The sequence below is a fragment of the Penaeus chinensis genome, chromosome 3 (assembly GCF_019202785.1).
Source record: "Penaeus chinensis breed Huanghai No. 1 chromosome 3, ASM1920278v2, whole genome shotgun sequence".
NCBI classification, from domain to species: domain Eukaryota; kingdom Metazoa; phylum Arthropoda; class Malacostraca; order Decapoda; family Penaeidae; genus Penaeus; species Penaeus chinensis.
Genome location: NC_061821.1, coordinates 18,337,309 through 18,364,808, shown reverse-complemented (window position 1 = coordinate 18,364,808; position 27,500 = coordinate 18,337,309). Strand labels below are relative to the sequence as shown.

General features: G+C 40.7%; 2 protein-coding genes across 2 annotated transcripts in view; one reads left to right on the top strand and one right to left on the bottom strand.

Moving 5' to 3' along the window:
- Positions 1-6,581: 6,581 nt before the first annotated feature.
- Positions 6,582-27,500, bottom strand: part of LOC125044783 (protein transport protein Sec24C-like) — a 21,987-nt gene continuing 1,068 nt past the window's right edge. Inside the window, exons 2-9 of the mRNA XM_047641734.1 lie at positions 23,544-23,607; positions 19,423-19,640; positions 12,807-14,809; positions 12,417-12,567; positions 9,465-10,586; positions 9,009-9,290; positions 8,528-8,791; positions 6,582-7,806 (exon numbers count right to left, since the gene is read on the bottom strand). Of these exons, the coding sequence (XP_047497690.1) occupies positions 7,666-7,806; positions 8,528-8,791; positions 9,009-9,290; positions 9,465-10,586; positions 12,417-12,567; positions 12,807-14,809; positions 19,423-19,640; positions 23,544-23,592 (4,230 nt within the window). The 5' untranslated portion in view covers positions 23,593-23,607 and the 3' untranslated portion in view covers positions 6,582-7,665. The remainder of the gene's footprint in view (positions 7,807-8,527; positions 8,792-9,008; positions 9,291-9,464; positions 10,587-12,416; positions 12,568-12,806; positions 14,810-19,422; positions 19,641-23,543; positions 23,608-27,500) is intronic.
- The window catches only part of LOC125040691 (vegetative cell wall protein gp1-like), a 1,282-nt gene continuing 625 nt past the window's right edge, over positions 26,844-27,500 (top strand). The window contains exons 1-2 of the mRNA XM_047635383.1: positions 26,844-26,848; positions 27,279-27,330. Of these exons, the coding sequence (XP_047491339.1) occupies positions 26,844-26,848; positions 27,279-27,330 (57 nt within the window). The remainder of the gene's footprint in view (positions 26,849-27,278; positions 27,331-27,500) is intronic.

The following is a 27,500-nucleotide window of genomic DNA, read 5'->3' as shown; positions in this document are numbered from 1 at the left end:
CAAAGCTCTATGTCAAAATCTCATTACCTGCAGCCAAGCCTGGTATCACTGACACGCTCAAACTAGCCAGCACTCCCTGAGAGGATGAATTCGATCGACAAAGTTCTCTCACCAGTCTCACTCCCACAGGTCTTGCTCCTGATTCCACACCTGCTACTTCGCTGCCAGTGTCTTCCCCAGAGTGTGCCTCCCATGGTCTTCCACAGACACCTTCAGCCAGAGATGATCAAGTCATCCATCCCGAGACCCGCTCCAAATACTGCAAGCTGTTTCCACTGATCTAAAAAAAGACTGGATCGAGCAACCTATTATTTTTGCGCGCCAGAATTTGAAGTTAATTTAGTTTCGTTGACGCCATCTTGGTGTGACCACCTCTTACTCACTGATCTAAAAGGTCAGTGGTTTTCTTCCAAATACGAACCAATATATCTATTTTGCCAAAAACCTTTAATTTCTAGGCCAAAAATTAGACGCGTCCGTATTGCAAACCACGAAGCCAAAATACACTAGGAAACATGTAGCCTATTTATTTGGGTTCATTAGATGATATGTTATATAACTATAAAACATAAAAACCTTTATGGTGAAATATCCATGGTATTCCAGATTTGCGTGCTCCGTTTTCAAACAAGCTTAGTACTGTGGCCTCACAACAAGGTGGTCACACCAAGATGACCGTTGTCATTAGCTTCCAAGACAAAGTCGAGTTGCTCGATCTAGTCTTTTTTTAGATCAGTGGCTGTTTCCCCCCTACGTGCCACGCTGGGACCGAGGCTCCCTGCGTTACCGTCGTCGAGACTTCGTCTTCAACTTCACCCACTGCAGCCGGATCGAGGACGATCCTGCTTCGGTGGCCGAGCGGTTTAATGACCTCTCACCTCTTCCTCGCCCTCGGCCTCCCACAGTGCACTGTACTCTGCTGTTTACCGCCGGCGCCAACGTGTCCTGCGCCCCGAACGAGACGACTCAGACAAACTGCCTCCAGAGCAAGCAATTCCGACTTTTACGATTACTTTATAACTATATATAAACTCATATCTTGTTTACACTCAAAATAGTCACCAGAAATTGCACTAACTGTATGACTGCTTTTGTAATCATTATTATTGTCGATACTCTACTTACCTTTTTCACGTATTTCTAGCGTCATGCTCTCTTATCACGAAGCTCTTTTAGTTGTACTAACATATCCAATGCCCTCATCTGACCATGTGACCTTAGGAACCTTATAAAAGCCCGTACTGTTCACAGATGGCTACGTGTACACTTTTTCAATTTTCTTATGTTTAGTAACATTTCATCTACTGTCGTACAAAAACAACCTGTGATCACTTCGAAAACTCAAAGCCGAAGTCACTCAGCCCTCGGCATCGGCTCGGTCAACACCATAGGCTCCCACAGCTTCTAGCCTAGAATAAATCAGAAAAAAACTGCCGATATTTATTAAACCATCAGTCGTAACCATTACTCTCTCTCTCTGTCTCTCTCTCTGTCTCTCTCTCTGTCTGTCTGTGTGTGTCTTTTTCTGTCTGTCTGTCTTTGTCTGTCTGTCTGTCTGTCTTTGTCTGCCTGTCTGTCTGTCTGTCTGTCTCTCTCTCTCTTTTTCTGTGTCTGTCTGTCTCTCTCTTTTTCTGTGTCTGTCTGTCTCTCTCTTTTTCTGTGTCTGTCTGTCTCTCTCTTTTTCTGTGTCTGTCTGTCTCTCTCTTTTTCTGTGTCTGTCTGTCTCTCTCTTTTTCTGTGTCTGTCTGTCTCTCTCTTTTTCTGTGTCTGTCTGTCTCTTTTTTTTCTGTGTCTGTCTGTCTCTCTCTTTTTCTGTGTCTGTCTGTCTCTCTCTTTTTCTGTGTCTGTCTGTCTCTTTTTTTTCTGTGTCTGTCTGTCTCTCTCTTTTTCTGTGTCTGTCTGTCTCTCTCTTTTTCTGTGTCTGTCTGTCTCTCTCTTTTTCTGTGTCTGTCTGTCTCTCTCTTTTTCTGTGTCTGTCTGTCTCTCTCTTTTTCTGTGTCTGTCTGTCTCTCTCAATTCTGTCTGTCTGTCTCTCTCTTTTTCCTGTGTCTCTGATCTTTTTCTGTCTGTCTGTCTTTTTCTGTTTCTGTCTGTCTTTCTTTTCTGTGTCTGGTCTGATCTTTCTTTTTCTGTGTTTGTCTTTTTTTTCTGTGTTAGTCTGTCTTTCTTTTTCTGTGTCCTGTCTGTTTTTGTGTGTGTCTGTCTTATTCTGTTTGTCCTGTCTTCTTCTTTCTCGTGTCTGTCTGTTTTTGTGTGTCTGTCTCTGTCTTTTTCGGTCTGTCTGTCTGTCTCTTATTTGTGTCTGTCTGATCTCTCTTTTTCTGTGTCTGTCTGTCTCTCTCTTTTTCTGTGTCTGTCTGTCTCTCTCTTTTTCTGTGTCTGTCTGTCTCTCTCTCTTTCTGTGTCTGTCTGTCTCTCTCTTCTTCTGTGTCTGTCTGTCTCTCTCTTTTTCTGTGTCTGTCTGTCTCTCTCCATTTTCTGTGTCTGTCTGTCTCTCTCTTTTTCTGTGTCTGTCTGTCTCTCTTTTTTTCTGTCTGTCTCTACTTTTTCTGTGTCTGTCTGGTCTCTCTCTTTTTGTGTCAGTCTGCTCTCTCCTCTTTTTCTGTGGTCTGTCTGTCTCTTTTTTTTTCTGTGTCTGTCTGTCTCTCTCTTTTTCTGTGTCTGTCTGTCTCTCTTTTTCTGTGTCTGTCTGTCTCTCTTTTTCTGTGTCTGTCTGTCTCTCTCTTTTCTGTGTCTGTCTGTCTCTCTCTTTTTCTGTGTCTGTCTGTCTCTCTTTTTCTGTGTCTGTCTGTCTCTCTCTTTTTCTGTGTCTGTCTGTCTCTCTTTTTCTGTGTCTGTCTGTCTCTCTCTTTTCTGTGTCTGTCTGTCTCTCTCTTTTTCTGTGTCTGTCTGTCTCTCTCTTTTTCTGTCTGTCTGTCTCTCTTTTTCTGTCTGTCTGTCTCTCTCTTTTTCTGTGTCTGTCTGTCTGTCTTTTTCTGTGTGTCTGTCTGTCTCTCTTTTTCTGTCTGTCTGTCTCTCTTTTTCTGTCTGTCTGTCTCTCTTTTTCTGTGTCTGTCTGTCTCTCTCTTTTTGTGTATGTCTGTCTGTCTCTTTTTCTGTGTCTGTCTGTCTCTCTCTTTTTCTGTGTCTGTCTGTCTCTCTCTTTTTCTGTGTCTGTCTGTCTCTCTCTTTTTCTGTGTCTGTCTGTCTCTCTCTTTTTCTGTGTCTGACTGTCTCTCTTTTTCTGTGTCTGTCTGTCTGTCTCTTTTTTTCTGTCTGTCTCTCTTTTTCTGTGTCTGTCTGTCTGTCTGTCTGTCTCTTTTTGTGTATGTCTGTCTGTCACTTTTTCCTGTGTCTGTCTGTCTCTCTCTTTTTCTGTGTCTGTGTCTCTCTCTTTTTCTGTCTGTCTGTCTCTCTCTTTTTCTGTCTGTCTGTCTCTCTCTTTTTCTGTGTCTCTGTCTTTTTCTGTCTGTCTGTCTTTTTCTGTGTCTGTCTGTCTTTCTTTTTCTGTGTCTGTCTGTCTTTCTTTTTCTGTGTTTGTCTTTCTTTTTTCTGTGTTTGTCTGTCTTTCTTTTTCTGTGTCTGTCTGTTTTTGTGTGTGTGTCTGTCTTATTCTGTTTGTCTGTCTTTCTTTTTCTGTGTCTGTCTGTTTTTGTGTGTCTGTCTCTGTCTTTTTCGGTCTGTCTGTCTGTCTCTTTTTGTGTCTGTCTGTCTCTCTTTTTCTGTGTCTGTCTGTCTCTCTCTTTTTCTGTGTCTGTCTGTCTCTCTCTTTTTCTGTGTCTGTCTGTCTCTCTCTTTTTCTGTGTCTGTCTGTCTCTCTCTTTTTCTGTGTCTGTCTGTCTCTCTCTTTTTCTGTGTCTGTCTGTCTCTCTCTTTTTCTGTGTCTGTCTGTCTCTCTCTTTTTCTGTGTCTGTCTGTCTCTCTCTTTTTCTGTGTCTGTCTGTCTCTCTTTTTCTGTGTCTGTCTGTCTCTCTTTTTCTGTGTCTGTCTGTCTCTCTCTTTTTCTGTGTCTGTCTGTCTCTCTCTTTTTCTGTGTCTGTCTGTCTCTCTCTTTTTCTGTGTCTGTCTGTCTCTCTTTTTCTGTGTCTGTCTGTCTGTCTCTTTTTTTCTGTCTGTCTCTCTTTTTCTGTGTCTGTCTGTCTCTTTTTGTGTATGTCTGTCTGTCTCTTTTTGTGTGTCTGTCTGTCTCTCTCTTTTTCTGTGTCTGTCTGTCTCTCTCTTTTTCTGTCTGTCTGTCTCTCTTTTTCTGTCTGTCTGTCTCTCTCTTTTTCTGTGTCTGTCTGTCTCTCTCTTTTTCTGTGTCTGTCTGTCTCTCTCTTTTTCTGTGTCTGTCTATCTGTCTCTTTTTGTGTCTGTCTGTCTCTCTCTTTTTCTGTGTCTGTCTGTCTCTCTCTTTTTCTGTGTCTGTCTGTCTCTCTCTTTTTCTGTGTCTGTCTGTCTCTTTCTTTTTCTGTGTCTGTCTGTCTCTCTCTTTTTCTGTGTCTGTCTGTCTGTCTCTCTTTTTCTGTCTGTCTGTCTCTCTTTTTCTGTCTGTCTGTCTCTTTTTTTGTGTGTCTGTCTGTCTCTCTTTTTCTGTCTGTCTTTTTCTGTCTCTGTCTCTCTTTTTCTGTGTCGGTCTGTCTGTCTTTTTCTGTGTGTCTGTCTGTCTGTTTTTTCTGTCTCTTTCTTTTTCTGTGTCTGTCTTTCTTTTTGTGTCTGTCTTTCTTTTTCTGTCTGTCTTTCTTTTTCTGTCTGTCTTTCTTTTTCTGTCTGTCTTTCTTTTTCTGTGTTTGTCTTTCTTTCTTTTTCTGTGTCTGTCTGTTTTTGTGTGTCTGTCTGTCTATCGAGCAGCTTTTTTTTTTTTTTTTGTGGGGGGGAGGGTTATGATTTGATTTTTTTTTTAAGGTCTTCAGTAATTTCTGAAATGTCTTATAGCACAATAATAAAGTATTTTGGTGAAAGAGGTCTAAAAGGGTTCTTTATTAGAACAGTGTGTCTCAGATTTCAACAGCCATGGTATTATTAGATGTAAGTATGGTAAAGAAAGTGGTAGAAAGAGGGGAGTAAATGGGGTAGGATAAGGATCGATAGGAGGGGGAAGGGTTAAGGACAATGGGCGATTAGATCAAATGGAGGGTATTTGCGAGTCTCGGGGAAGGAGAGTAGGTTGTCAATAGAAAAGGTGGGAGGACTCCGTGAGGATGCCCGGCAGGTTGGGGGGTCGGAGAAGAGAAGTCAATTAAGGAAAAAAGAGGATAACGTGCTTCAAGAAAGCAAGGGGAGTATAGTAGGATACTTGGGACTGAAAAGGGAACATTGCGTGAGGAGGATAGAGGTATGCCTGGAGTGTGACAGGAGGTATGCATGCGTGAGGCGGGTGTGACCAGCACGTAAAAGAGCAAGAGCAGTTTCGTAGTGTTCTGGTGGTTTGGTACCAAGGAAAGCTGGAAGGTTTTATGGTTTGTAGTTTATTGTTGGTAAGACCTGACCAGAAAGACAGCGGAAAGCTTTGAAGTGGCGGTAGTACCGGTGTGAAAAAAAAGGTTGGTAAAATAAAGTTGCGGTTCGTGCCAAGGCATATGCTTTTTTATTGCCGGGTATCCTAACATGGTCGGGTATCCAGCAAAACTCAACTGCTTTCTGTCGTGTAGACAGATAAAACTGGTCTTGTATCTTAAAGATTATAGGGTTGATGGATTGTACGAGTGATATTAAGGTGCACAAGTCAGGGAAGATGGTGAGGGATGAGAAGAGATGGAGGACATGCGTTGTAAGGCGCAGAGGATAGCATATGGTTCTGCTGTAAGGACATTCTATTCAATAGTACCCGAGATGGTAGGTCTGATTCAGCATAATGGCTCTCAACTGAAGGGACCGACAGGTGCCTAAGGGCTAAAAGGGGATCACAAAAAAAATGATCCCACTTAACTGGGCTAAAAAAAAAGAGTATTCAGAAGGTTTGTTGAGGTGGAAGCAGTACGGAGGACAGAGGAAAAGTGCTATGGAGTGAGGCAGTACTGCGGGGAGATGAACAATAAGGATGAATAGTAGTGATAAGGGAGGAGGGGGTTGGAAATGAAGAAAAAAAAGAAATGTTGCACCTTAGCACTAGGGGTGAGGAATAAATTAATGTTTTCTGAACGTTGGGTGACCTAGAATGGACCGAGCTGACAGCAGGTATCGAGGAGGGGGTAGTGGTAGCAGCTATGTTCCGAGTCGGATCAAAGGAGAACCAGGGTCGGGGAATGAAAAAGTCAAGTCATTGGGGTTGGTTGAAAAAGGGGCAAGCCTCAATGCCCCCAATAAAGGTACAAAATCATTATTGGTCATGATAAGTCTGGAGTATGTGGGAAAGAGAAATGGTTCACCCTTCAGGGCCCCATGAGGAGTAAGGACTAGATAACTAAACGGAGATACCATACCTCTGGCACCCCGAGGCCGTTCAGGACGCAAAGCCAGCCACTTATCCTTTCAATGCGGCTCTCACATCTTAGGAAGTGGACAGAAGGGGTATGGGAATGGAAGGGGTTATGTATCTAAGACCATCTTGCAATTTGAAATGGACTCTACCTGAACTTGTATATTTACATCAGTGCATGTTCTTCGGATAAGTAAAACAACTATACAAGCCAACAACTTTACTGGACTTGGAATAACGTAACACCGAAATATAACATATTGCATTTGCCATAAAAACTGGCTTAATATAATAATATTTATCTAACAAAGTCTCCTCCCAATATGCATTAGAGTTCTATTTGACCAATTAAATAACAAGAGCTTCAAAAATGAAATGCAGTATTCCCTTACTAACTAAACTTCGGATAATGTAAAACATAAAATAGTTGTTCATTAAAAAATTCCTTATATGTGAAAATCTATCAAGTATTAAGTTACATAAAAATAAATCTTTCTCCATTGACACAGCATACATCACCGGGACAAGCCTTGCTCATTCAACACGATTCCTCTCCTCAGAAGAAAGCTACAATGTAACAAAGTCTGTATAAAAATCTATCCATCGCCATTCAGTTCCCTTTCAAGTACCTTCTGTGACAATCAGTCGTACTCTCATTGTCCCATTTGATCATTTATTTCATAATTATCATCATAACCTTTCTACCTTAAGAGAAGCATGACACAATCAGCACTACCCATGAGTTTAGTTTTGCAGATCACAGATGCTACACACACAGCAACTGTAAAATTCTTCTGTTTCCTGTAACTTTAGCTTAGCACGAGGCTGCAGACGAACAATTGCTGTTGCATCACCTATCACCTTAATTTCAGTCATGGCCACAAAGAGAGAAATAAGCAGGGAGGGAATAAGGGAAACCTCAAGAAACGTCAGTGCCAATTCTTGAGTGTGAAGGCTACTCCTGGGTAGGTGACTTTGCCCTTGGGCTGAGATTGGGATGGGCTGGTGGCATCCAAGGTAGTTTTCCTTTGGAAAAGTGGAGACGACCCTCTGCCTGACTGGGCTTGAGGCGTGATGGTCGAGGTGCTTGGGATTCCTCTACATTCTACATTTTCTACAGTGGTGGGAGTGATGCTGGAGGCAGTTACACTGGAACTGAGCGGAGGAAGGACAGGCTGTGATGGACATAACTGAGCCTCACAAGGGTAACTCAAATTACTGGAGGGGAAGGCATCAACAGACGGCGATGACATTGATGGTGATGTCCACGGGTAGTGCTGCTTCCTTTCTCAGGAAAGGAGCGCGCGGATTTCCTTGTGTACGTGGCAGAGGAAGTCTACATAACTAGGAGCACCGTACATACTCTTGTCTTCTACTAAATAATTTCGCATTACCATTTCATGCTTTCCTTGTTGAGGAACCACAAACATCTGTTAGGATTAGAAATTGGAAAAGAATTACGACAAATTCAAATAAATATTTCAAGGACTCTTAACCCCTTGGATCCGGTTGATATGACCATGTCATGAAAAATTCTGGGCTGAGGAGCGTCGCAGGAAAATCTGGCTGTAGGCTGGGTGATGCGAACATGCCACTGAGTGTTTAACCCAATGGCGTCTGGTATAGAAAATTAAAAACTCTACGCTCTGGCGAACGGCGGCAACGCGCCGACTCTGAGCGCGTGAATTCGGTACATCAAGCCGAATCATTGCCTCGGGGCGTTTTGGCGCGGCGCCGCTGCGGACAGCCGCACGCCTCATTTCGGGCGTATTGTTATGATGGCGATAGCCGTGACCCGTCGCCATTGGGTTAAGCTGAAGGCTGGGGTGATGCAAAAGACTTGTCACAAGTGCACAAACCTATTAGGTGGTTTATTTTACTCATTTGGCAATTTTGCATTAGGTAAAGAGCCTTGTCACCCACACACGCATTCACATGCGCCCGGCCTACAACAGCCACCTGGCAGAGCTGCCGCTCATGTAAGCCCAATGCCCCTATTTTTTTGCAATTTGATTGCCATGACACAATCGGATCCAAAGGGTTAATGTGTGCAAAAGCTATTTCTAAGAATAATGTTTAAAAATTACTCCAATTCTATTCATCATTTTACAGAACTGACAACCATGTATAAAATGCTCTTCATTAACATACCCTGACATGCCTCTTCCTCTGAGCACGTATTGAGGCAATGATGTCCCGCACTCTCCTCGAGATTGGATTGTCCAGCTCAGGCAGCTCAGCCATCACAGGGTCTAGCTGGTGAGGGGCATTTACTCCAAACACATTGTCTAACCAGGTTGGAGAAGTACTGGAACCAACCCAAATAAACATCTGGACTCCATTTTCAAGTAGGAATACACCATCTGGCCGCAGTTTGTCATAGGACGTGCGAAGTGGAGCAGGAACTCCAGTGTTCTGCAAGTAAAGATATACATGATAAACTGTCTGCTCTTAACCAACATGAAACTTTACACATTAGAGGAATTAATATTGTAATGTATCTTTCCACATTATTAATGTGTATATATGATATTTTTATCAGATATACACATGTAATATTCATATTGGACACCAGTTTTCAAGTTCAGCAATGAAGAACTGTAACACAAGTCATTTCTTCCAAGTCCTTTACCTGTGGATCATCATCAGAGAGGGGAAGGAGCCGTGGGTAATAATACACAACCGATGCATCCACTGACATGGCCATCAAGAGATACATCTGCAACGATCTTTCATCACAGGTCAGGTCTTGGCCACCACTCATGGCATCACTCTTACTCAGGCAGTTAATATAAAGTGGCAACAACTTCATTAATTCTGGAAGTATTAGCTGTCCAGCAGACGAAGGGGATGCACAGTTCTTGCGGTAACAAGCCAAAATGTTTGCTGTTCTGCTGATAAGGTCATCCTTTACCTGCAAATACATTAACATAGAATAGGGTGTGACATCAAGGAGTACCAAGGAAAAAGAACATTTCTTAAACCTGTTCATAATATACCATTAAACCACATTCATATTACCAAAATCCTGAATTCCAAATCCTTCCTATGGAAGGATTTTAAAATGCAAAATACACTATGTACATACCTGTTTTGCATTGGTCTCCAATAACCTCGTAATTGACTGTTTACCAAAGAAGTTCATTAGAGTATCTAAGTCACAGTTCTTATAAAGGTCAGCCATTTGAGTGCATATATTAAGAGCCATATTTAAAATTCGTAGTCGCCTCTGGCCATTGCAAGAGGTGTATAGCAAGGCCACTTGTATATATACTCCATCTTCCTCTGTCAGCTTGTCGTCATGCTTCACCTCGATTGCAATAGCTTTACTGGCATCTATACTTGCTAATTCTATGTCAGTGGTGTTTGACATGAAGAAATGACCAAAGAAGTCCACAGGTCGCACACCTTGTGACGTTCTAACCCGCATCACAGCATCAAAAGCAATATTTCTTCCTATGTTAAGTTTTAGGTCCTCTAGAAGCCTAGGACCATCTTTGTTGGACTGGAAGAAAGTATACTTGTAGTTTTGGCCCCCAGTTAGTCTAGGTACTTGGCCAATGGTTGCTAAGTCTACATAGCCATCATTAAATATATATAAATCAACAGAGCAGCCAGCAGCAACCAAATCTTGGCCAAGATTATTGTAGTAGCTTCCTTGTGGTGTCAGCACACTTTTCTCCTTCTCTGTGCCAAGAAGTTTCCTCTCCTCTCTGTTCTTTAAGCTGCCAGGGCCACCGCCCACAGGCAAAGAGGAATGGAAAACAAATAATTTGCCAACCCTCCCAGAAGCCTGCAAGGCAGCCATACCTGCCTGGATAGCACAGCCAAGGGCACCTGAGGTCTCCCGTGTAGCCTTGAAGTTGTCGGGAATACTTTCCATTAATTTATCAATGTTATCAGCAGCCTCCTGGGGACTGCAGAGAACTCCTCCAGGCACTGGTACAAACATCTCATCGCGATCACAGACAACACACATTTCTGGTGCCTGTCCATCAAGCTTGTAGACGTGAACTGCAGAGTCGTAAGTGATGAACCCAACCTTCATCCGTGATTCAGTGTCTGGAGTGCCATTAGCAGAGTCCCGAGGCAAGTGCTCCAGAATGGACTTCATATTCTGGCATAAAAGGTGGATCACTCCTCTCTGCATCATCAGCAGACTCATCTCTATGATGAAGATGAAGGCAGGCTCTTTAGGCAATTGCTTGTCCTGCAATGGGAAAAGGAAGATCAGTTCAGTGACTCTCTTCTCTTACATTATATTTGAATGTTTTATAGGGAAATGTTAACAATTATACAATATGCATATATGTACATATATGCATATATGTACATATATGCATATATGTACATATATGCATATATGTACATATATGCATATATGTACATATATGCATATATGTACATATATGCATATATGTACATATATGCATATATGTACATATATGCATATATGTACATATATGCATATATATATATATATATATATATATATATATATATATATATATATATATATATATATACAGAGGAGAGAAGAGGAGAGGAGAGGAGAGGAGAGGAGAGGAAAGGAGAGGAGAGGAATGGAGAGGAGAGGAGAGGAGAGGAGAGGAGAGGAGAGGAGAGGAGAGGAGAGGAGAGGAGAGGAGAGGAGAGGAGAGGAGAGGAGAGGAGAGAAGAGGAGAGAAGAGGAGAGAAGAGGAGAGAAGAGGAGAGAAGAGGAGAGAAGAGGAGAGAAGAGGAGAGAAGAGGAGAGGAGAGAAGAGGAGAGAAGAGGAGAGGAGAGAAGAGGAGAGAAGAGGAGAGAAGAGGAGAGAAGAGGAGAGAAGAGGAGAGAAGAGGAGAGAAGAGGAGAGAAGAGGAGAGAAGAGGAGAGAAGAGGAGAGAAGAGGAGAGAAGAGGAGAGAAGAGAAGAGGAGAGAAGAGGAGAGAAGAGGAGAGAAGAGGAGAGAAGAGGAGAGAAGAGAAGAGGAGAGAAGAGAAGAGGAGAGAAGAGAAGAGGAGAGAAGAGAAGAGGAGAGAAGAGAAGAGAGAAGAGGAGAGAAGAGGAGAGAAGAGGAGAGGAGAGGAGAGGAGAGAAGAGGAGAGGAGAGAAGAGAAGAGGAGAGGAGAGGAGAGGAGAGGAGAGGAGAGGAGAGAAGAGAGACCAAGAGGCATTATCTGTACAGACAAGTTTTTTTTTTTTTTTTTTTTTTTTTTTTTTTTTTTTGTAGAAATATGAATGAATAATAAAATACACAAATCATCACTTATCTTCATCTTCTATATGTGATAGACACTCTCAGTAATATTTAAATGAAATCCTAAGTAACATATCTGAGGTCAGAATGGAAGTACATAACCTAATATGCCAACTAACGACTGGTAATATTCCTCCACAACAACTCGCCTTTCTAGGGAGCACCTTAATCCTTTTTTTTTTTTTATAAATGGATAGGCCTATACTGCATATACAAAATCACTCCAAAATGAACATGCAAGTCCTCCAGTAACTATGAAAAGAACTTTGGTACCATCAACATCCAGTGAACAATCTACGGCAGTTTTATATATTCAGTTTTAATATAAGCAATTTTACATTGTACTGTACATAATGGAATGGAAATTTAAGATTGAATTTCTGTCAAAAATAGTGGTTATAAGACACCCTCCAGGGAATTTGAAAACCTTATTATCTTTATTTTTCTTCAGGTTTTGTCTACTATTCATTCCAAAAATAAAGAGGAGAGAGGTTATTTTGGGATTCATAATTATTAACTTAAATTTCAAATTGGTCATGTAATTGTGCAAATGCAGAAACACATACACAAATGCACACACTCACAGTAAAGACCCACCCTCAAGCATTCCTACAAACACACACTATTCCAATGGGATGGACAAAAAGTATACAAAAACTGAAACATATGTAGACACAAAATAAAAGATATGTAACCACAATAACAATATTAAATACACATATATATAAGAACACAAAATTATATAGTTACATAAAAATAAGAGCTATAAGCACAAATTCTCCATAGGAGGATGTACTTACTCGACAATATTCCGGTGTGGCAATGTATTCGTAAGTACCACAGCACAATTCTGGCCGCTGATACTTGTCTGCACGTGATCCTTGGCCATCCATGTGACAGAAATATTCTTTTGGCACTTCCACTACTCCGCGGCATAGCTTGCACTGGTATCTGAAAGACAGCTCTCTCTTAATATGTATACTGGCTCTATAAAAATCAGATTAAAAATAAATTACAATTAACATGTGTGTGAGGGATGTAAAGCATATCAACAGGACAGACATTCTGACCAGCAAGCAGAATGGTGGCAATCAGTTGGAGTGAAATGTGCACACACACAGTCAATAACCAAAGAAATTGTCAGATAAGGAGGTTATACAATGCAAACAAAGGAATGTAATCATACTTACTTCCTTCCTCCATCCATGAACTGCATGAGGGGACTCATATAGCCCTTGCACCTGTTGCACCTGACAGGGCCCGATTCTAAGCTCGTTCCAATATACAACGAACTGTCATGGCTGCCCACCTGGGCCAGGGGGCTAATGACAAGGCCAAAGGGAACATGAGTTTGTTTTATCATATCTGGAGTGTGAGGGATGCTGTACATGGTCGACCTAAAGTAGTGGGGCGATGCGTTGCCACCATCCTTTACTGAGAATTCCGTTGTAACCAGAGGTGGAACCTGTCCCTTGATGTTAGTGATAAACTCTCCACTGCGGCATCGACTGTCCTCTTCCATGACTTGCAAAGGACTGGGCATGTCATCTGGGTTCAGCCTGCGTCCCTGGCTCTGAGGCGCACTCGGGTAGCCCCCTGCACCTGGCCCTGCCCCTGAGCCAGGGTACCGGGACTGCATACCACCTCCCATGCCATTGACCGGAGGACCACCTGCACTGCTTGGAGGAGGCATGCTTGGTCTGGGTCCTGGAGGCATCCCTGGCCCAGGTGCCATCCCTGGTCCTGGCGGCATCCCTGGACGGGGAGGCATGCCTGGGGCTGAGGACATTCCAGGTACTGGAGGCATCCCGTGCCCTGGGGGCATACCAGGGCCTGGAGGCATTCCTGGCCCTGGGGGCATACCAGGGCCTGGAGGCATCCCTTGCCCTGGGGGCATACCTTGCCTTGGGGGCATACCAGGGCCTGGAGGCATACCTTGCCCTGGGGGCATACCAGGGCCTGGAGGCATCCCTTGCCCTGGGGGCATGCCAGGGCCTGGAGGTATTCCTGGGCCTGGAGGCATCCCTTGCCCTGGGGGCATGCCAGGGCCTGGAGGCATTCCTGGGCCTGGGGGCATTCCCGAGCCTGGGGGCATTCCCGAGCCTGGGGGCATTCCCGGGCCTGGGGGCATTCCCGAGCCTGGGGGCATTCCCGAGCCTGGGGGCATTCCCGAGCCTGGGGGCATTCCCGAGCCTGGGGGCATTCCCGAGCCTGGGGGCATTCCCGAGCCTGGGGGCATTCCCGAGCCTGGGGGCATTCCCGAGCCTGGGGGCATTCCCGAGCCTGGGGGCATTCCCGAGCCTGGGGGCATTCCCGAGCCTGGGGGCATTCCCGAGCCTGGGGGCATTCCCGAGCCTGGGGGCATTCCTTGGCCTGAGGGCATCCCAGGTCTTGGTGGTGCACCCATAGAAACAGGTCCTCCAGGCTGAGGTTGAGGTCCTGCCATGGAAGATGGAGGAAAACCAGATGGACGTACTCCTGGTGGAGGTCCTGCCACTGACATAGGTTGGAAGCCAGGCTGCCCACCTGGTGCCCCAGCCATTGACGATGGAGGGAAGCCTGGCTGCCCACCTGGTGCCCCAGCCATTGACGACGGAGGGAAGCCTGGCTGCCCACCTGGTGCCCCAGCCATTGACGACGGAGGGAAGCCTGGCTGCCCACCTGGTGCCCCAGCCACTGATGAAGGAGGCATGCCAGGCTGCCCACCCAGTGGGCCTCCCATCGATGTTGGAGGAGCACCCATTGCTGTTGGGAATGAGGGTTGTCCACCCATTGGACCAGCCATTGAAGATGGTGGGAAACTAGGTTGTGTTCCTGATGGTGGGTAAGAGGGCTGCCCACCAGGGGCACCTTGCATAGACGAATAACTGGACTGCCCTGCCCCCAAAGGGCCTGCCGCAGAAGATGGAGGGAAGGCAGGCTGTGCAGGGCGAGGAGGAGCTGACATCTGAGGAGCCATGGGTCTCGGGGAACTCCCCTGTGGCCCAGTGGCTCCAGGAGTGGTGGAGGGTGTAGGATGCCGGAGTCCTGCTGGCGATGCTCCAGGTGCCCCTGAGGGAGGGCCAGTGGGTATCCCACCTGGTGGCCCTCCTGCTGTGTTAGGGGGTGGGCCAGGAGGACCATTCTGAAGACCACCTTGAGGAAGACCATTAGCCATAGGTCCTGGTCCTGAGGGGTGTTGTTTCATCATAGGCTGAAAAAAATATATACATCATTTCTTCTCTATAAGTAAACAAAAATGGTTTCATGTACAAAATTCTCATTAAACATTTGCATATTAACCCATTAATGATAGTATCAGAAATCTTTTGGTGCCACTGACTCGGGTGATTTCTGGCAACCATCCTGCTGTTTGGCCCGGGAATCCACTACATGGAGCAGAACTTTCCGCTCGGCGTGCTCTATTGTTGCGCAATGCCTATAGCGTACCCAGCATGAGTGAGTTAGTTTATATGACTGCTATAGGCGTGGCCAGGCAGATGCAGGTTGAAATCCATGCCATCTGATAAAATTTTTATAGGTTTTCTAAGGGGCTCTGGTGACAATTTGATGAGAAATGCAAGCACGCTATGGTTTGGTTCAGTTTACTTTGTCTTGCCAAATTTATTTAAATCATCAAAAACAGTTGCAACATAGAAGTAACCAAACTACTGCCATATGTGAGGATTCCTTCCTCTTCATAGTGGGCGGAAGAAAATAGACAATTCTTTCCTTACCTTTGGTTTGCATTAATTATACCTCTATAAAGAGCAAAGATATGTCTTTTAAACTGCAACATTAGAATGAAAATAACAAAGGCAAATAAAGATGTTCAAGCATCCCTTGAATGGCCATAATAAAGTAACAAGTTGCTAGCGTTTATCTTCAAGAGAATAAAAAAGCTATTAATATACTGCAGATAATGCTTCTGGTCTGCACAGATATGACCACAGCTTGATAGTTTAGATCATTATCTAATGGTGACACATTAAGTAATTCATTTGTTGGCCATGTTGGCAGTTTGTTTGCTAATGTGATATCATGAAACTGTAACAAGCTTCCTCTGGAGGTAGTTTGAAAGATAGTGGACCAAGAAGTTAGCCCCTAATAAATCTTAGTCCATATACAAAAGCTGGATTTCTTTAAGATTATCCCATTGGATCCAGGTGCTTCACTGTCATCATGTGGCCCAAAATACAGGAATTAGGCTTATTTGAGTGACTTTTTTTTTTTTAATATAATATTAAATTTTCCTTACTGACGGGCCATGCGCTGAGGCGTCCTAACAAACCACTCGATCTGTGGAGTGTGGCTGTATGCCACAGCAAAGCGCCAAGGCACCACAAGCCGGGAGTTCAGTTTGATGTATCGAACTCCCACGCTCAAAGTCGGAGCGTTGCCATTGATTAGAGCATTGAGTTTGTTACAATACAATCTGTGCCACCAATCCCAGCAGGTCAGAATAGGATCCTGTGCATGGAAATAGCATCCTCCCTGGAATCAGCACTCTTCCAGTCATGCCTCACAGACACTACATTTCCCAATCACTTATCGATGTACATAATGCAAAAGCCTCTTCCTAACCTCCCAAGACGGCATGGGAGCCTCACCCACTCCCAAGGCCGAATTTTCTCATGATGTGATGGTCACGTAATCCAATTCATAAGAGTTAAATTGGGATAGACTATTAACATTTCCACAGGAGTTAATGACGATCATATGAAAGTAAAACAAAATCAGAACTTCTGTCCCATACTTCAGTTTTTATGGGGGTTTTTTTGGGGGGGTAATAAAAAAAAAAAAAAAAAAAAAGCAACTAACTTGAGCATCACTTTAACATAAATAAAAATAGATTTGTAGATTTTCACAACTTTAAAAATCTCAATTAACCCATTAGCATAGGGTATAGAAAATTAAAAAAACTCTATGCTCTGGCGAACGGCGGCAACCTGCTGACTCTGAGCGCGTGAATTCGGTACATCAAGCCGAATCATTGCCTCGGGGCACTTTGGCGCGCCGCCGCGGCGGACAGCCGCACGCCACATTTCGGGCGTATTGTTATGACGGCAATAGGCGTGACCCTTTGCCATTGGGTTAATAATACCACTTACACTTGAAAAAAATAAATAAAAATGGGGATTGGTTCTTCATATTCATTCATACCTAATATACTTATACATATACATACAAATACATATATGTATATACATATACATACAAATACATATATGTATATACCTATACATACAAATACATATATATATACAAATACATATATATATACAAATATACACATATATACAAATATATACATATATATATACAAATATACACATATATACATATATATACATATATATATACAAATATACACATATATACAAATATATACATATATATATACAAATATACACATATACACAAATATATATATAAAAATATATACATATATATATATATATAAAAATATATACATATATATATATATATAAAAATATATACATATATATATATATATAAAAATATATACATATATATATATATATAAAAATATATACATATATATATATATATAAAAATATATACATATATATATATATATAAAAATATATACATATATATATATATATAAAAATATATACATATATATATATATATAAAAATATATACATATATATATATATAAAAATATATACATATATATATATATATAAATATATACATATATATATATATATATATAAAAATATATACATATATATATATATATAAAAATATATACATATATATATATATATAAAAATATATACATATATATATATATATAAAAATATATACATATATATATATATAAAAATATATACATATATATATATATAAAAATATATACATATATATATATATATACAAATATATATATATATACAAATATATACATATATATATATATATATACAAATATATACATATATATATATATATACAAATATATACATATATATATATAAAAATATATACATATATATATATACAAATATATACATATATATATATACAAATATATACATATATATATATACAAATATATACATATATATATATATATACAAATATATACATATATATATATATATACAAATATATACATATATATATATATATATACAAATATATACATATATATATATATACAAATATATACATATATATATATATATATATATATATATATATACAAATATATACATATATATATATATATATACAAATATATACATATATATATATACAAATATATACATATATATATATATACAAATATATACATATATATATATATATATACATATATATATATATATACAAATATATACATATATATATATATACAAATATATACATATATATATATATATATATACAAATATATACATATATATATATATATATATACAAATATATACATATATATATATATATATACAAATATATACATATATATATATATACAAATATATACATATATATATATATACAAATATATACATATATATATATATACAAATATATACATATATATATATATACAAATATATACATATATATATATATATATATACAAATATATACATATATATATATATACAAATATATACATATATATATATACAAATATATACATATATATATATACAAATATATACATATATATATACAAATATATACATATATATATATACAAATATATACATATATATATATACAAATATATACATATATATATATACAAATATATACATATATATATACAAATATATACATATATATATATACAAATATATACATATATATATATACAAATATATACATATATATATACAAATATATACATATATATATATACAAATATATACATATATATATATACAAATATATACATATATATATATACAAATATATACATATATATATATACAAATATATACATATATATATATACAAATATATACATATATATATATACAAATATATACATATATATATATACAAATATATACATATATATATATACAAATATATACATATATATATATACAAATATATACATATATATATACAAATATATACATATATATATACAAATATATACATATATATATATACAAATATATACATATATATACACAAATATATACATATATATACAAATATATACATATATATACATATATATACAAATATATACATATATATACATATATATACATATATATACATATATATACGTATATATACAAATGCATATATATATATACACATATATACACATATATACACAAATACATATATATATATACATATATACACAAATACATATATATATATACATATATACACAAATACATATACATACATATATACACATATACATATACATACATATACATACATATATACACAAATACATATAAATATATATACATATATATACAAATACATATACATATATATACATATATATACAAATACATATACATACACATATATACACACGCATACATATATTCAAGTATACATATTGCATATATGTGAAGATTACAGTTTTTTTTGCTTTTCCTAGTATATAAGACAATTTGGTACACAATAGAAAAAAAAAAAAAAATTGAGCCTTGTCAAGAATTGAAAATATAATAAAAACTATCAATCAGTACCCATGCAATATAAAAAAAAACTACATATGCAAATCAAACACAGTACGACTTGTTAGGCAGTCTCCTGAGAAGGCCACCTCCATGCCACAGCCCCAAGTGTCCAGGTGTCACTCACCCCTGATGGCATGCCCTGGGGAGGCCCAGCTGGAGGGCCCAGATTCAGTCCTGCCATCTGCTGATTCATCCCTGAGAAAGAGGGAGGGGCACCTGGAGGGCCTGTCGGAGGGCCAGGTGGAGGACCACCTGGGGGGCCAGTAGGCGGGCCACCTGGGGGGCAAGTAGGTGGGCCACCTGGGTAGGTACCAGGGGGCCTTGCTTGGGGTCTGTAAGAACCTAAATCAGAAGGAAGGTATTAGACAGCAGTTCAAAAAATCATCAACATACAAGTCTTAAAAAATTAAAGTTCAATCTCCTGCCTCCTATGAAATCAGATGTCCGAGTGCGCCACCTGGCATCGACAAGACCAAGGTTTCCCTCACTGTCTTCTAGTACAGACATGGCAATTCAATTCCAAACAGTGGCAAGGGCACAGAGTCCATCCTCCCCTCTCTTTGAGGATGCTTATGGAAAGAGAAATGCTTTCAGTTCGTCGTCTTAACCCTGGTCATCCAGGAATAGTCCTGTAGGTAGCAGAGGCCAGCTAGTTTTCCCAATGACCAGCCTTCTCATTTAATGTCTACGTGTGTGTGTCTACATGTGTGTGTCTACGTGTGTGTGTCTACGTGTGTGTCTACGTGTGTGTGTCTACGTGTGTGTGTCTACGTGTGTGTGTCTACGTGTGTGTGTCTACGTGTGTGTGTCTACGTGTGTGTGTCTACGTGTGTGTGTCTACGTGTGTGTGTCTACGTGTGTGTGTCTACGTGTGTGTGTCTACGTGTGTGTGTCTACGTGTGTGTGTCTACGTGTGTGTGTCTACGTGTGTGTGTCTACGTGTGTGTGTCTACGTGTGTGTGTCTACGTGTGTGTGTCTACGTGTGTGTGTCTACGTGTGTGTGTCTACGTGTGTGTGTCTACGTGTGTGTGTCTACGTGTGTGTGTCTACGTGTGTGTGTCTACGTGTGTGTGTCTACGTGTGTGTGTCTACGTGTGTGTGTCTACGTGTGTGTGTCTACGTGTGTGTGTCTACGTGTGTGTGTCTACGTGTGTGTGTCTACGTGTGTGTGTCTACGTGTGTGTGTCTACGTGTGTGTGTCTACGTGTGTGTGTCTACGTGTGTGTGTCTACGTGTGTGTGTCTACGTGTGTGTGTCTACGTGTGTGTGTCTACGTGTGTGTGTCTACGTGTGTGTGTCTACGTGTGTGTGTCTACGTGTGTGTGTCTACGTGTGTGTGTCTACGTGTGTGTCTCTACGTGTGTGTGTCTACGTGTGTGTGTCTACGTGTGTGTGTCTACATGTGTGTGTGTGTGTGTGTGTGTGTGTGTGTGTGTGTGTGTGTGTGTGTGTGTGTGTGTACATGTGCGTGGGTGTGCGTGGGTATATATGGGTGTGCGTGGGTGTGCTTGGGTATATGTGGGTGTGCGTGGGTGTGCGTGGGTGTGCTTGGGTATATGTGGGTGTGCGTGGGTGTGCTTGGGTATATGTGGGTGTGCGTGGGTGTGCTTGGGTATATGTGGGTGTGCGTGGGTGTGCTTGGGTATATGTGGGTGTACGTGTGTGTCTACGTGTGTGTGTCTACGTGTGTGTGTCTACGTGTGTGTGTCTACGTGTGTGTCTACGTGTGTGTGTCTACGTGTGTGTGTCTACGTGTGTGTGTCTACGTGTGTGTGTCTACGTGTGTGTGTCTACGTGTGTGTGTCTACGTGTGTGTGTCTACGTGTGTGTGTCTACGTGTGTGTGTCTACGTGTGTGTGTCTACGTGTGTGTGTCTACGTGTGTGTGTCTACGTGTGTGTGTCTACGTGTGTGTGTCTACGTGTGTGTGTCTACGTGTGTGTGTCTACGTGTGTGTGTCTACGTGTGTGTGTCTACGTGTGTGTGTCTACGTGTGTGTGTCTACGTGTGTGTCTACAGTGTGTGTGTCGTGTGTGTGTTGTGTGTGTGTGTGTGTGTGTGTGTGTGTGTGTGTGTGTGTGTGTGTGTACATGTGCGTGGGTGTGCGTGGGTATATATGGGTGTGCGTGGGTGTGCTTGGGTATATGTGGGTGTGCGTGGGTGTGCGTGGGTGTGCTTGGGTATATGTGGGTGTGCGTGGGTGTGCTTGGGTATATGTGGGTGTGCGTGGGTGTGCTTGGGTATATGTGGGTGTGCGTGGGTGTGCTTGGGTATATGTGGGTGTGCGTGGGTGTGCTTGGGTATATGTGGGTGTGCGTGGGTGTGCGTGGGTGTGCTTGGGTATATGTGGGTGTGCGTGGGTGTGCTTGGGTATATGTGGGTGTGCGTGGGTGTGCTTGGGTATATGTGGGTGTGCGTGGGTGTGCTTGGGTATATGTGGGTGTGCGTGGGTGTGCTTGGGTATATGTGGGTGTGCGTGGGTGTGCTTGGGTATATGTGGGTGTGCGTGGGTGTGCTTGGGTATATGTGGGTGTGCGTGGGTATATGTGGGTGTGCGTGGGTGTACGTGTGTGTGTGTGTGTGTGTACATGTGCGTGGGTGTGCGTGGGTGTACGTGTGTGTGTGTACATGTGCGTGGGTGTACGTGTGTGTGTGTGTACATGTGCGTGGGTGTACGTGTGTGTGTGTACATGTGCGTGGGTGTACGTGTGTGTGTGTGTGTGTACATGTGCGTGGGTGTACGTGTGTGTGTGTGTGTACATGTGCGTGGGTGTACGTGTGTGTGTGTACATGTACGTGGGTGTACGTGTGTGTGTGTGTACATATGCGTGGGTGTTCGTGTGTGTACATGTGCGTGGGTGTTCGTGTGTGTGTACATGTGCGTAGGTGTTCGTGTGTGTACATGTGCATGGGTGTTCGTGTATGAACATGTGTGTGGGTGTACGTGTATGAACATGTGTGTGGGTGTACGTGTATGAACATGTGTGGGTGTACGTGTATGAACATGTGTGTGGGTGTACGTGTATGAACATGTGTGTGGGTGTACGTGTATGAACATGTGCGTGGGTGTACATGTGAGTGGGTGTACATGTGTGTACCTGTACGTGGGTGTACATGTGTGTGGGTGTACATGTGTGTACCTGTACATGGGTGTACATGTGTGTGGGTGTACATGTGTGTACCTGTACGTGGGTGTACATGTGTGTGGGTGTACATGTGTGTACCTGTACGTGGGTGTACATGTGTGTACCTGTACGTGGGTGTACATGTGTGTACCTGTACGTGGGTGTACATGTGCATGGGTGTACATGTGCGTGGGTGTGCATGGGTGTACATGTGCGTGGGTGTGCATGTGTGTACGTATACGTGGGTGTATGTGTGTGTACCTGTGTGTACGTACACACGCATGCGTGCATGTGTGTGTGCGTGTGCGTGTTTTTTTGTGTGTGCATATATGTTTTTGTGTGTGCATATATGTTTTTGTGTGTGCATATATGTTTTTGTGTGTGCATATATGTTTTTGTGTGTGCATATATGTTTTTGTGTGTGCATATATGTTTTTGTGTGTGCATATATGTTTTTGTGTGTGCATATATGTGTAGGTATAAATATACAATCATGGTTTGAGGCTTAATTCTCAAAGTGCTGCTATAAGACACTAGAATGGTCTTTTACATTATCCCTTATCATCCTGAATATATCTTTTACATTATCCCTTATCATCCTGAATATAATCATCAGAAATAACAAATCCAGACAATAATTGCCCAAACTAAAGTCGCTCGCCTATTCTAATCACTTATCAAATTGAAATAATTTGTCTTGGCCCGAGCAGCAACCTTTACTGTTCACTTTTCCACGACGAACAGCAAGGGTACATAGAACCAGGGTAGGCAAAGTATTCCAATGAAAGCACAGAGATGTGTTAATCACCATTTGTTGGGCATTCTATTCAAACATGAGGATGCCATGAAAAGTGAACAAACATTGCCCGTCAACAGTAAAGAACCATTTAATTCAGTATACGACACCTCAAACCAAATAAAAATCATTGAGTGCTTTAACACTTTCATAGTTTTCTCACATTACTGAGAATATTTAGAATAATAATAACAGCATAAATAAAGTAACAGATTGAAATTAAATGTATCTTGAAACATTTTGTAAATGAATCTCTTAATAATATTTTTTTCTCATAAATGTTCTGAAAAAAAAAAGGGATGGAAAGACATTAACAAAGCTTACCTGGAGGGCCAGGGGGAGGGATCCCTCCCATCGGCTGTGACGGTAGCATGGCTCCGTACAATTCCTGAAAGCACAGATTCTGTTAGTGACAAGCACAGACTTATGTGAAGACACAGCCATATAACCTGTCTGGTTTTGACATTTTTCACTTACAATTTACAGAAGGGACAACATTATTTTCTGTCCATGAATCAAAGACCCAGAGAGATCTTAAACAACATCAACTTCAAAAGTAATGTCACAAGGCTAAAATTCCTTAGCTCTTCCTGAACCTCCTACAATAAATAACCTCACATCAGACAAATTAGGTCATTGATCTTAAAGAGCTGAATTTGATTCACCATCCAGAGGACCGCAGCATGCCTAGTCAGGTACAAGGTGGTAGGGGGATAGCACTATGGCCTTGAGGCTGGAGGAAAGAAGCCAAACAGTATCTAATATACTGACTTTGCCTCGCCATATATTATTCACACCTATATAGAGGCAGACAAAATGCCTGCTTTAAATGCGGTTTTGTCAATGCAAGTCAATGCTACCCACAGCAGCAACGCACAGAGATTGAGGGAATGGACGCTGCCATCTAATAGAGCAGGTATAGCTGCTTCAGCCTCACTTCTACAGCAAAATGACAAAAATATCCACTGCATAAAACTACTCAGTGACTAAGTCTACAACACCCTCACATAGCCTGAGTTCTGAATGTCCTGTTTTTTTTAAAAATTGTCTCCCATGTCTAGGGAATAAATAAAAGGTAGGAAAGGTTAGGTTTGTATTTTGGGTTCACACGATACCCTAGCTTTGGAGCTATCTCTGGAGGATGCATTGCTCTCAGTAACAAATACCCAACTCAAGTTCATGGTACATGACTGGTCCAGCATTCAACCATCAACTACAGCTAGCAAGTTATTGAAAATTATACTCACTTTGGAAACCTACAAGAATCCAGAGAAACAAACGACTGTACAGACAAGACCATGTGCAAGTTAAAACTAAATACAGTAATAAAATACAGCAAGTTTCTTAAAGAGATACTGACAGAAAATGTAGAGCTGACCCTAATGCTGAACATGGTCCAAACATCAAACCTACTTAGATGTACAACAGATATGCATGAATCTGAACAGAATCCTAAACCTAATAATACCATGATGGTAAATATACGTCTTATTCACATTTTTTTTTAGCTTACTGGCTTTGTTTATACACAGGATTCCACAAAAGCATGGTCATCAAGGACCTCATCTGATTATCCTCTTCCTTGAATTTTTAGGAAAAGCTTTTTCTAAGATCTTGAACATCAGAAGCTATTACCATTACCATTATTGACTTCTTCCTTACATAATCAACACTACTAGCAATAAATAATCTAAGACATACATATTTCCAAAAATGAAGATGGGCAATCAGGCAAATTAGGTAGGACTAATAACTGACGCCTTGTTATCTATGCTTTGGGCATGCTTTTGCACACTCGTGCCTAATATGGCATTTAACACATTAAGTTATTCCTGCCACCCCATGTCATTTCACTGCACCAAAGTATTAACACAGACAATCCTAACTCACATAGTGCATTAAAATTAGCAATACAATGAAGTGTTTCTTACTTTACTACAATCCCCAACCTCTTCCTGCCAGTCTTCTCCCTTGCCAACTGTGTGTTCCAATCCTGTCCAACAAATGTATCTGAGGTTCTATCTTTTTCCTATTCTGACTTTCTCCAATTCTCAACCATCCAGAACAGTTGCATCAAGTTACACCATGTTTATAAACACACAAGCTTTCCAAGGTATTTGGTTTACATGTCTTACTAACGCTTACATAAGCTATCACGTTTCATAGAGGTACTAAATACTTCTGACTCTGAATCCACAAGTATGCAATTTAGGGCAATTCTTTATAATAAAACCCAATGAAGCACTGCCATGGCCTCCACCCCAGCAAACCTTCTCTACATTTCTACAGTGCAAGATAAAGATTCCTCATTAGCCCATTCACACCACAATGTCCTACAACGCCTGCTTCAAGTTGTGCACACTAAACAGTTATGTGCTTGCTTAGCCTTGGCTACATTCATTGAGAAATAGGCCTGTAGCCTCTTTTAAGCTTATTTTACCTTTAGAATAAATAATGCCACAGCAAACGAGCAAAGAGATTTCCTAATCTTTTTTTTTCTTATGCAGCTAAAGGAACTAGTCTTTTCTGTCCAAGGATCCCTTTACAGAGCAAGATACCTTCCCAGCTGTGAAGAGAACCCAGATGAAAATCCCTGCCAAGACAGCACCATTGCTGGTCTGTTACCCTAGCTAGAGGGGAAAAGATAATGCCAAACAAAAACTAAAATTATTAGGAAGATTATTACAGGACTGTCTAATAGGGATTATTCTAGAATGTTAGGTACAATTGTACTGTAGAAATAAGCACTATATATTACAAGAAACAATGCTGCCTCACTAACATTTTATAGATTATCCAGACAAACATTCATTTGATCAAGGAATTTAACCACACACCCATTCCACCACAGTGAAGACATAGGCTCACCTCAGACATTTATGCCCTGGTGAACAAAGTGAGAGCCAATGGAACAATTATGGAATACCATTCACAAACATGACAGCAGAAAGTAAAAAAAAAATAATGGATGGAACCAACTAGAAACTGCTTTACACAGATATAATCATCTGGATGGCAAGGCTGTGTCACTATCAACAATTATCAATATTTCAGTTCAATTCAGTTATAGTAATTACTTTTTTCCCCCAACCTCAGTTTCTCATATGTTACTGAGTATACCAATAGTTTTATATGCAACTGGACAGAATAGTCAGATTTTCTACTTCTGCTGAAATATGGAGTATCAGGGTAGCTAGTACAGTTGTACGATATATGATAATTAATAATAATCATAAATGTCTATCTTTGATGTGTACTTTATCAAGCTTATTGCAAACACTTTGGTTTGATCTGGAATGATGCTTCTTTAAGGTGGGGACCCTGAACAACAACTGGCATGGATGTCTAAGGTTCCCTGGACGTACAAGACTAGTGTGGCTGTTGCTTAACTCTGCATGCACGCTGGCAAAAGCATTATTTGGCATGGCACTGGGGGCTAACATCACCACAATAAATCATGATTTTACAAAAATATATAATTATTCCAGTTTGCTGAAAGTAAAGAGTGGAAGCTGAGTGGAAGTATTTATTTACAGAGGTTATGCAATGGTGTACATCATTAAAATAACAGTTTTTTTTTCCTTGCAATATTCCCCCCAGCCAATTGCATTGGACTTGGTCTCCATGCGGCATACAACACAACCTACATTCCTCATTTCTAACATATTCTTTGCCCGAATAGATTAATTCATGTATTAGTGAGTGTACTTCCTCCACTCTTTAGGGCCTTAGAATTTTCTTATCTTTGGGTAGTCATTATATTAATACAAAAAGCTTCTTGTTCATGGCTGTTACCCTAGTACTTTCCCAATTCTGTGAGGCTATATCCTGAATACATAAATTGTCCAAAATTAAAACTCCCAATTTTTTATTTACCAAAGTCAACAACTCAAAACAAATGATTTGGCAATTCTTTACAGTACCGACACATTCGCCAGAGACTAAGACCCCAACGCCTCATCACAAAATCTAAACAACAATCTAAGCAGCTGCAGCCTGAAGGGAGGGCTGAAGGGGGGATCCGCCCCCAACATCCCCCAGGAAACCCCTTCCCCTCAGCATCCACGGCAATGTGGAGCTGAAACTCGAGAGCACCGAGTGGACTTGGGCTGTGGGTTAGCACTTTCCACGACAATTTTCCTTTATCCATATCAACCAATGATCTGAGCACAAGATTAAATATACTAACTATGCCTAATTGGATCTTAACAATATTTACCTTTAGAGTGAAAAAAAAAAAAAAAGTTACACAAGTTAATATGCATAAATGAAGCATCAAAG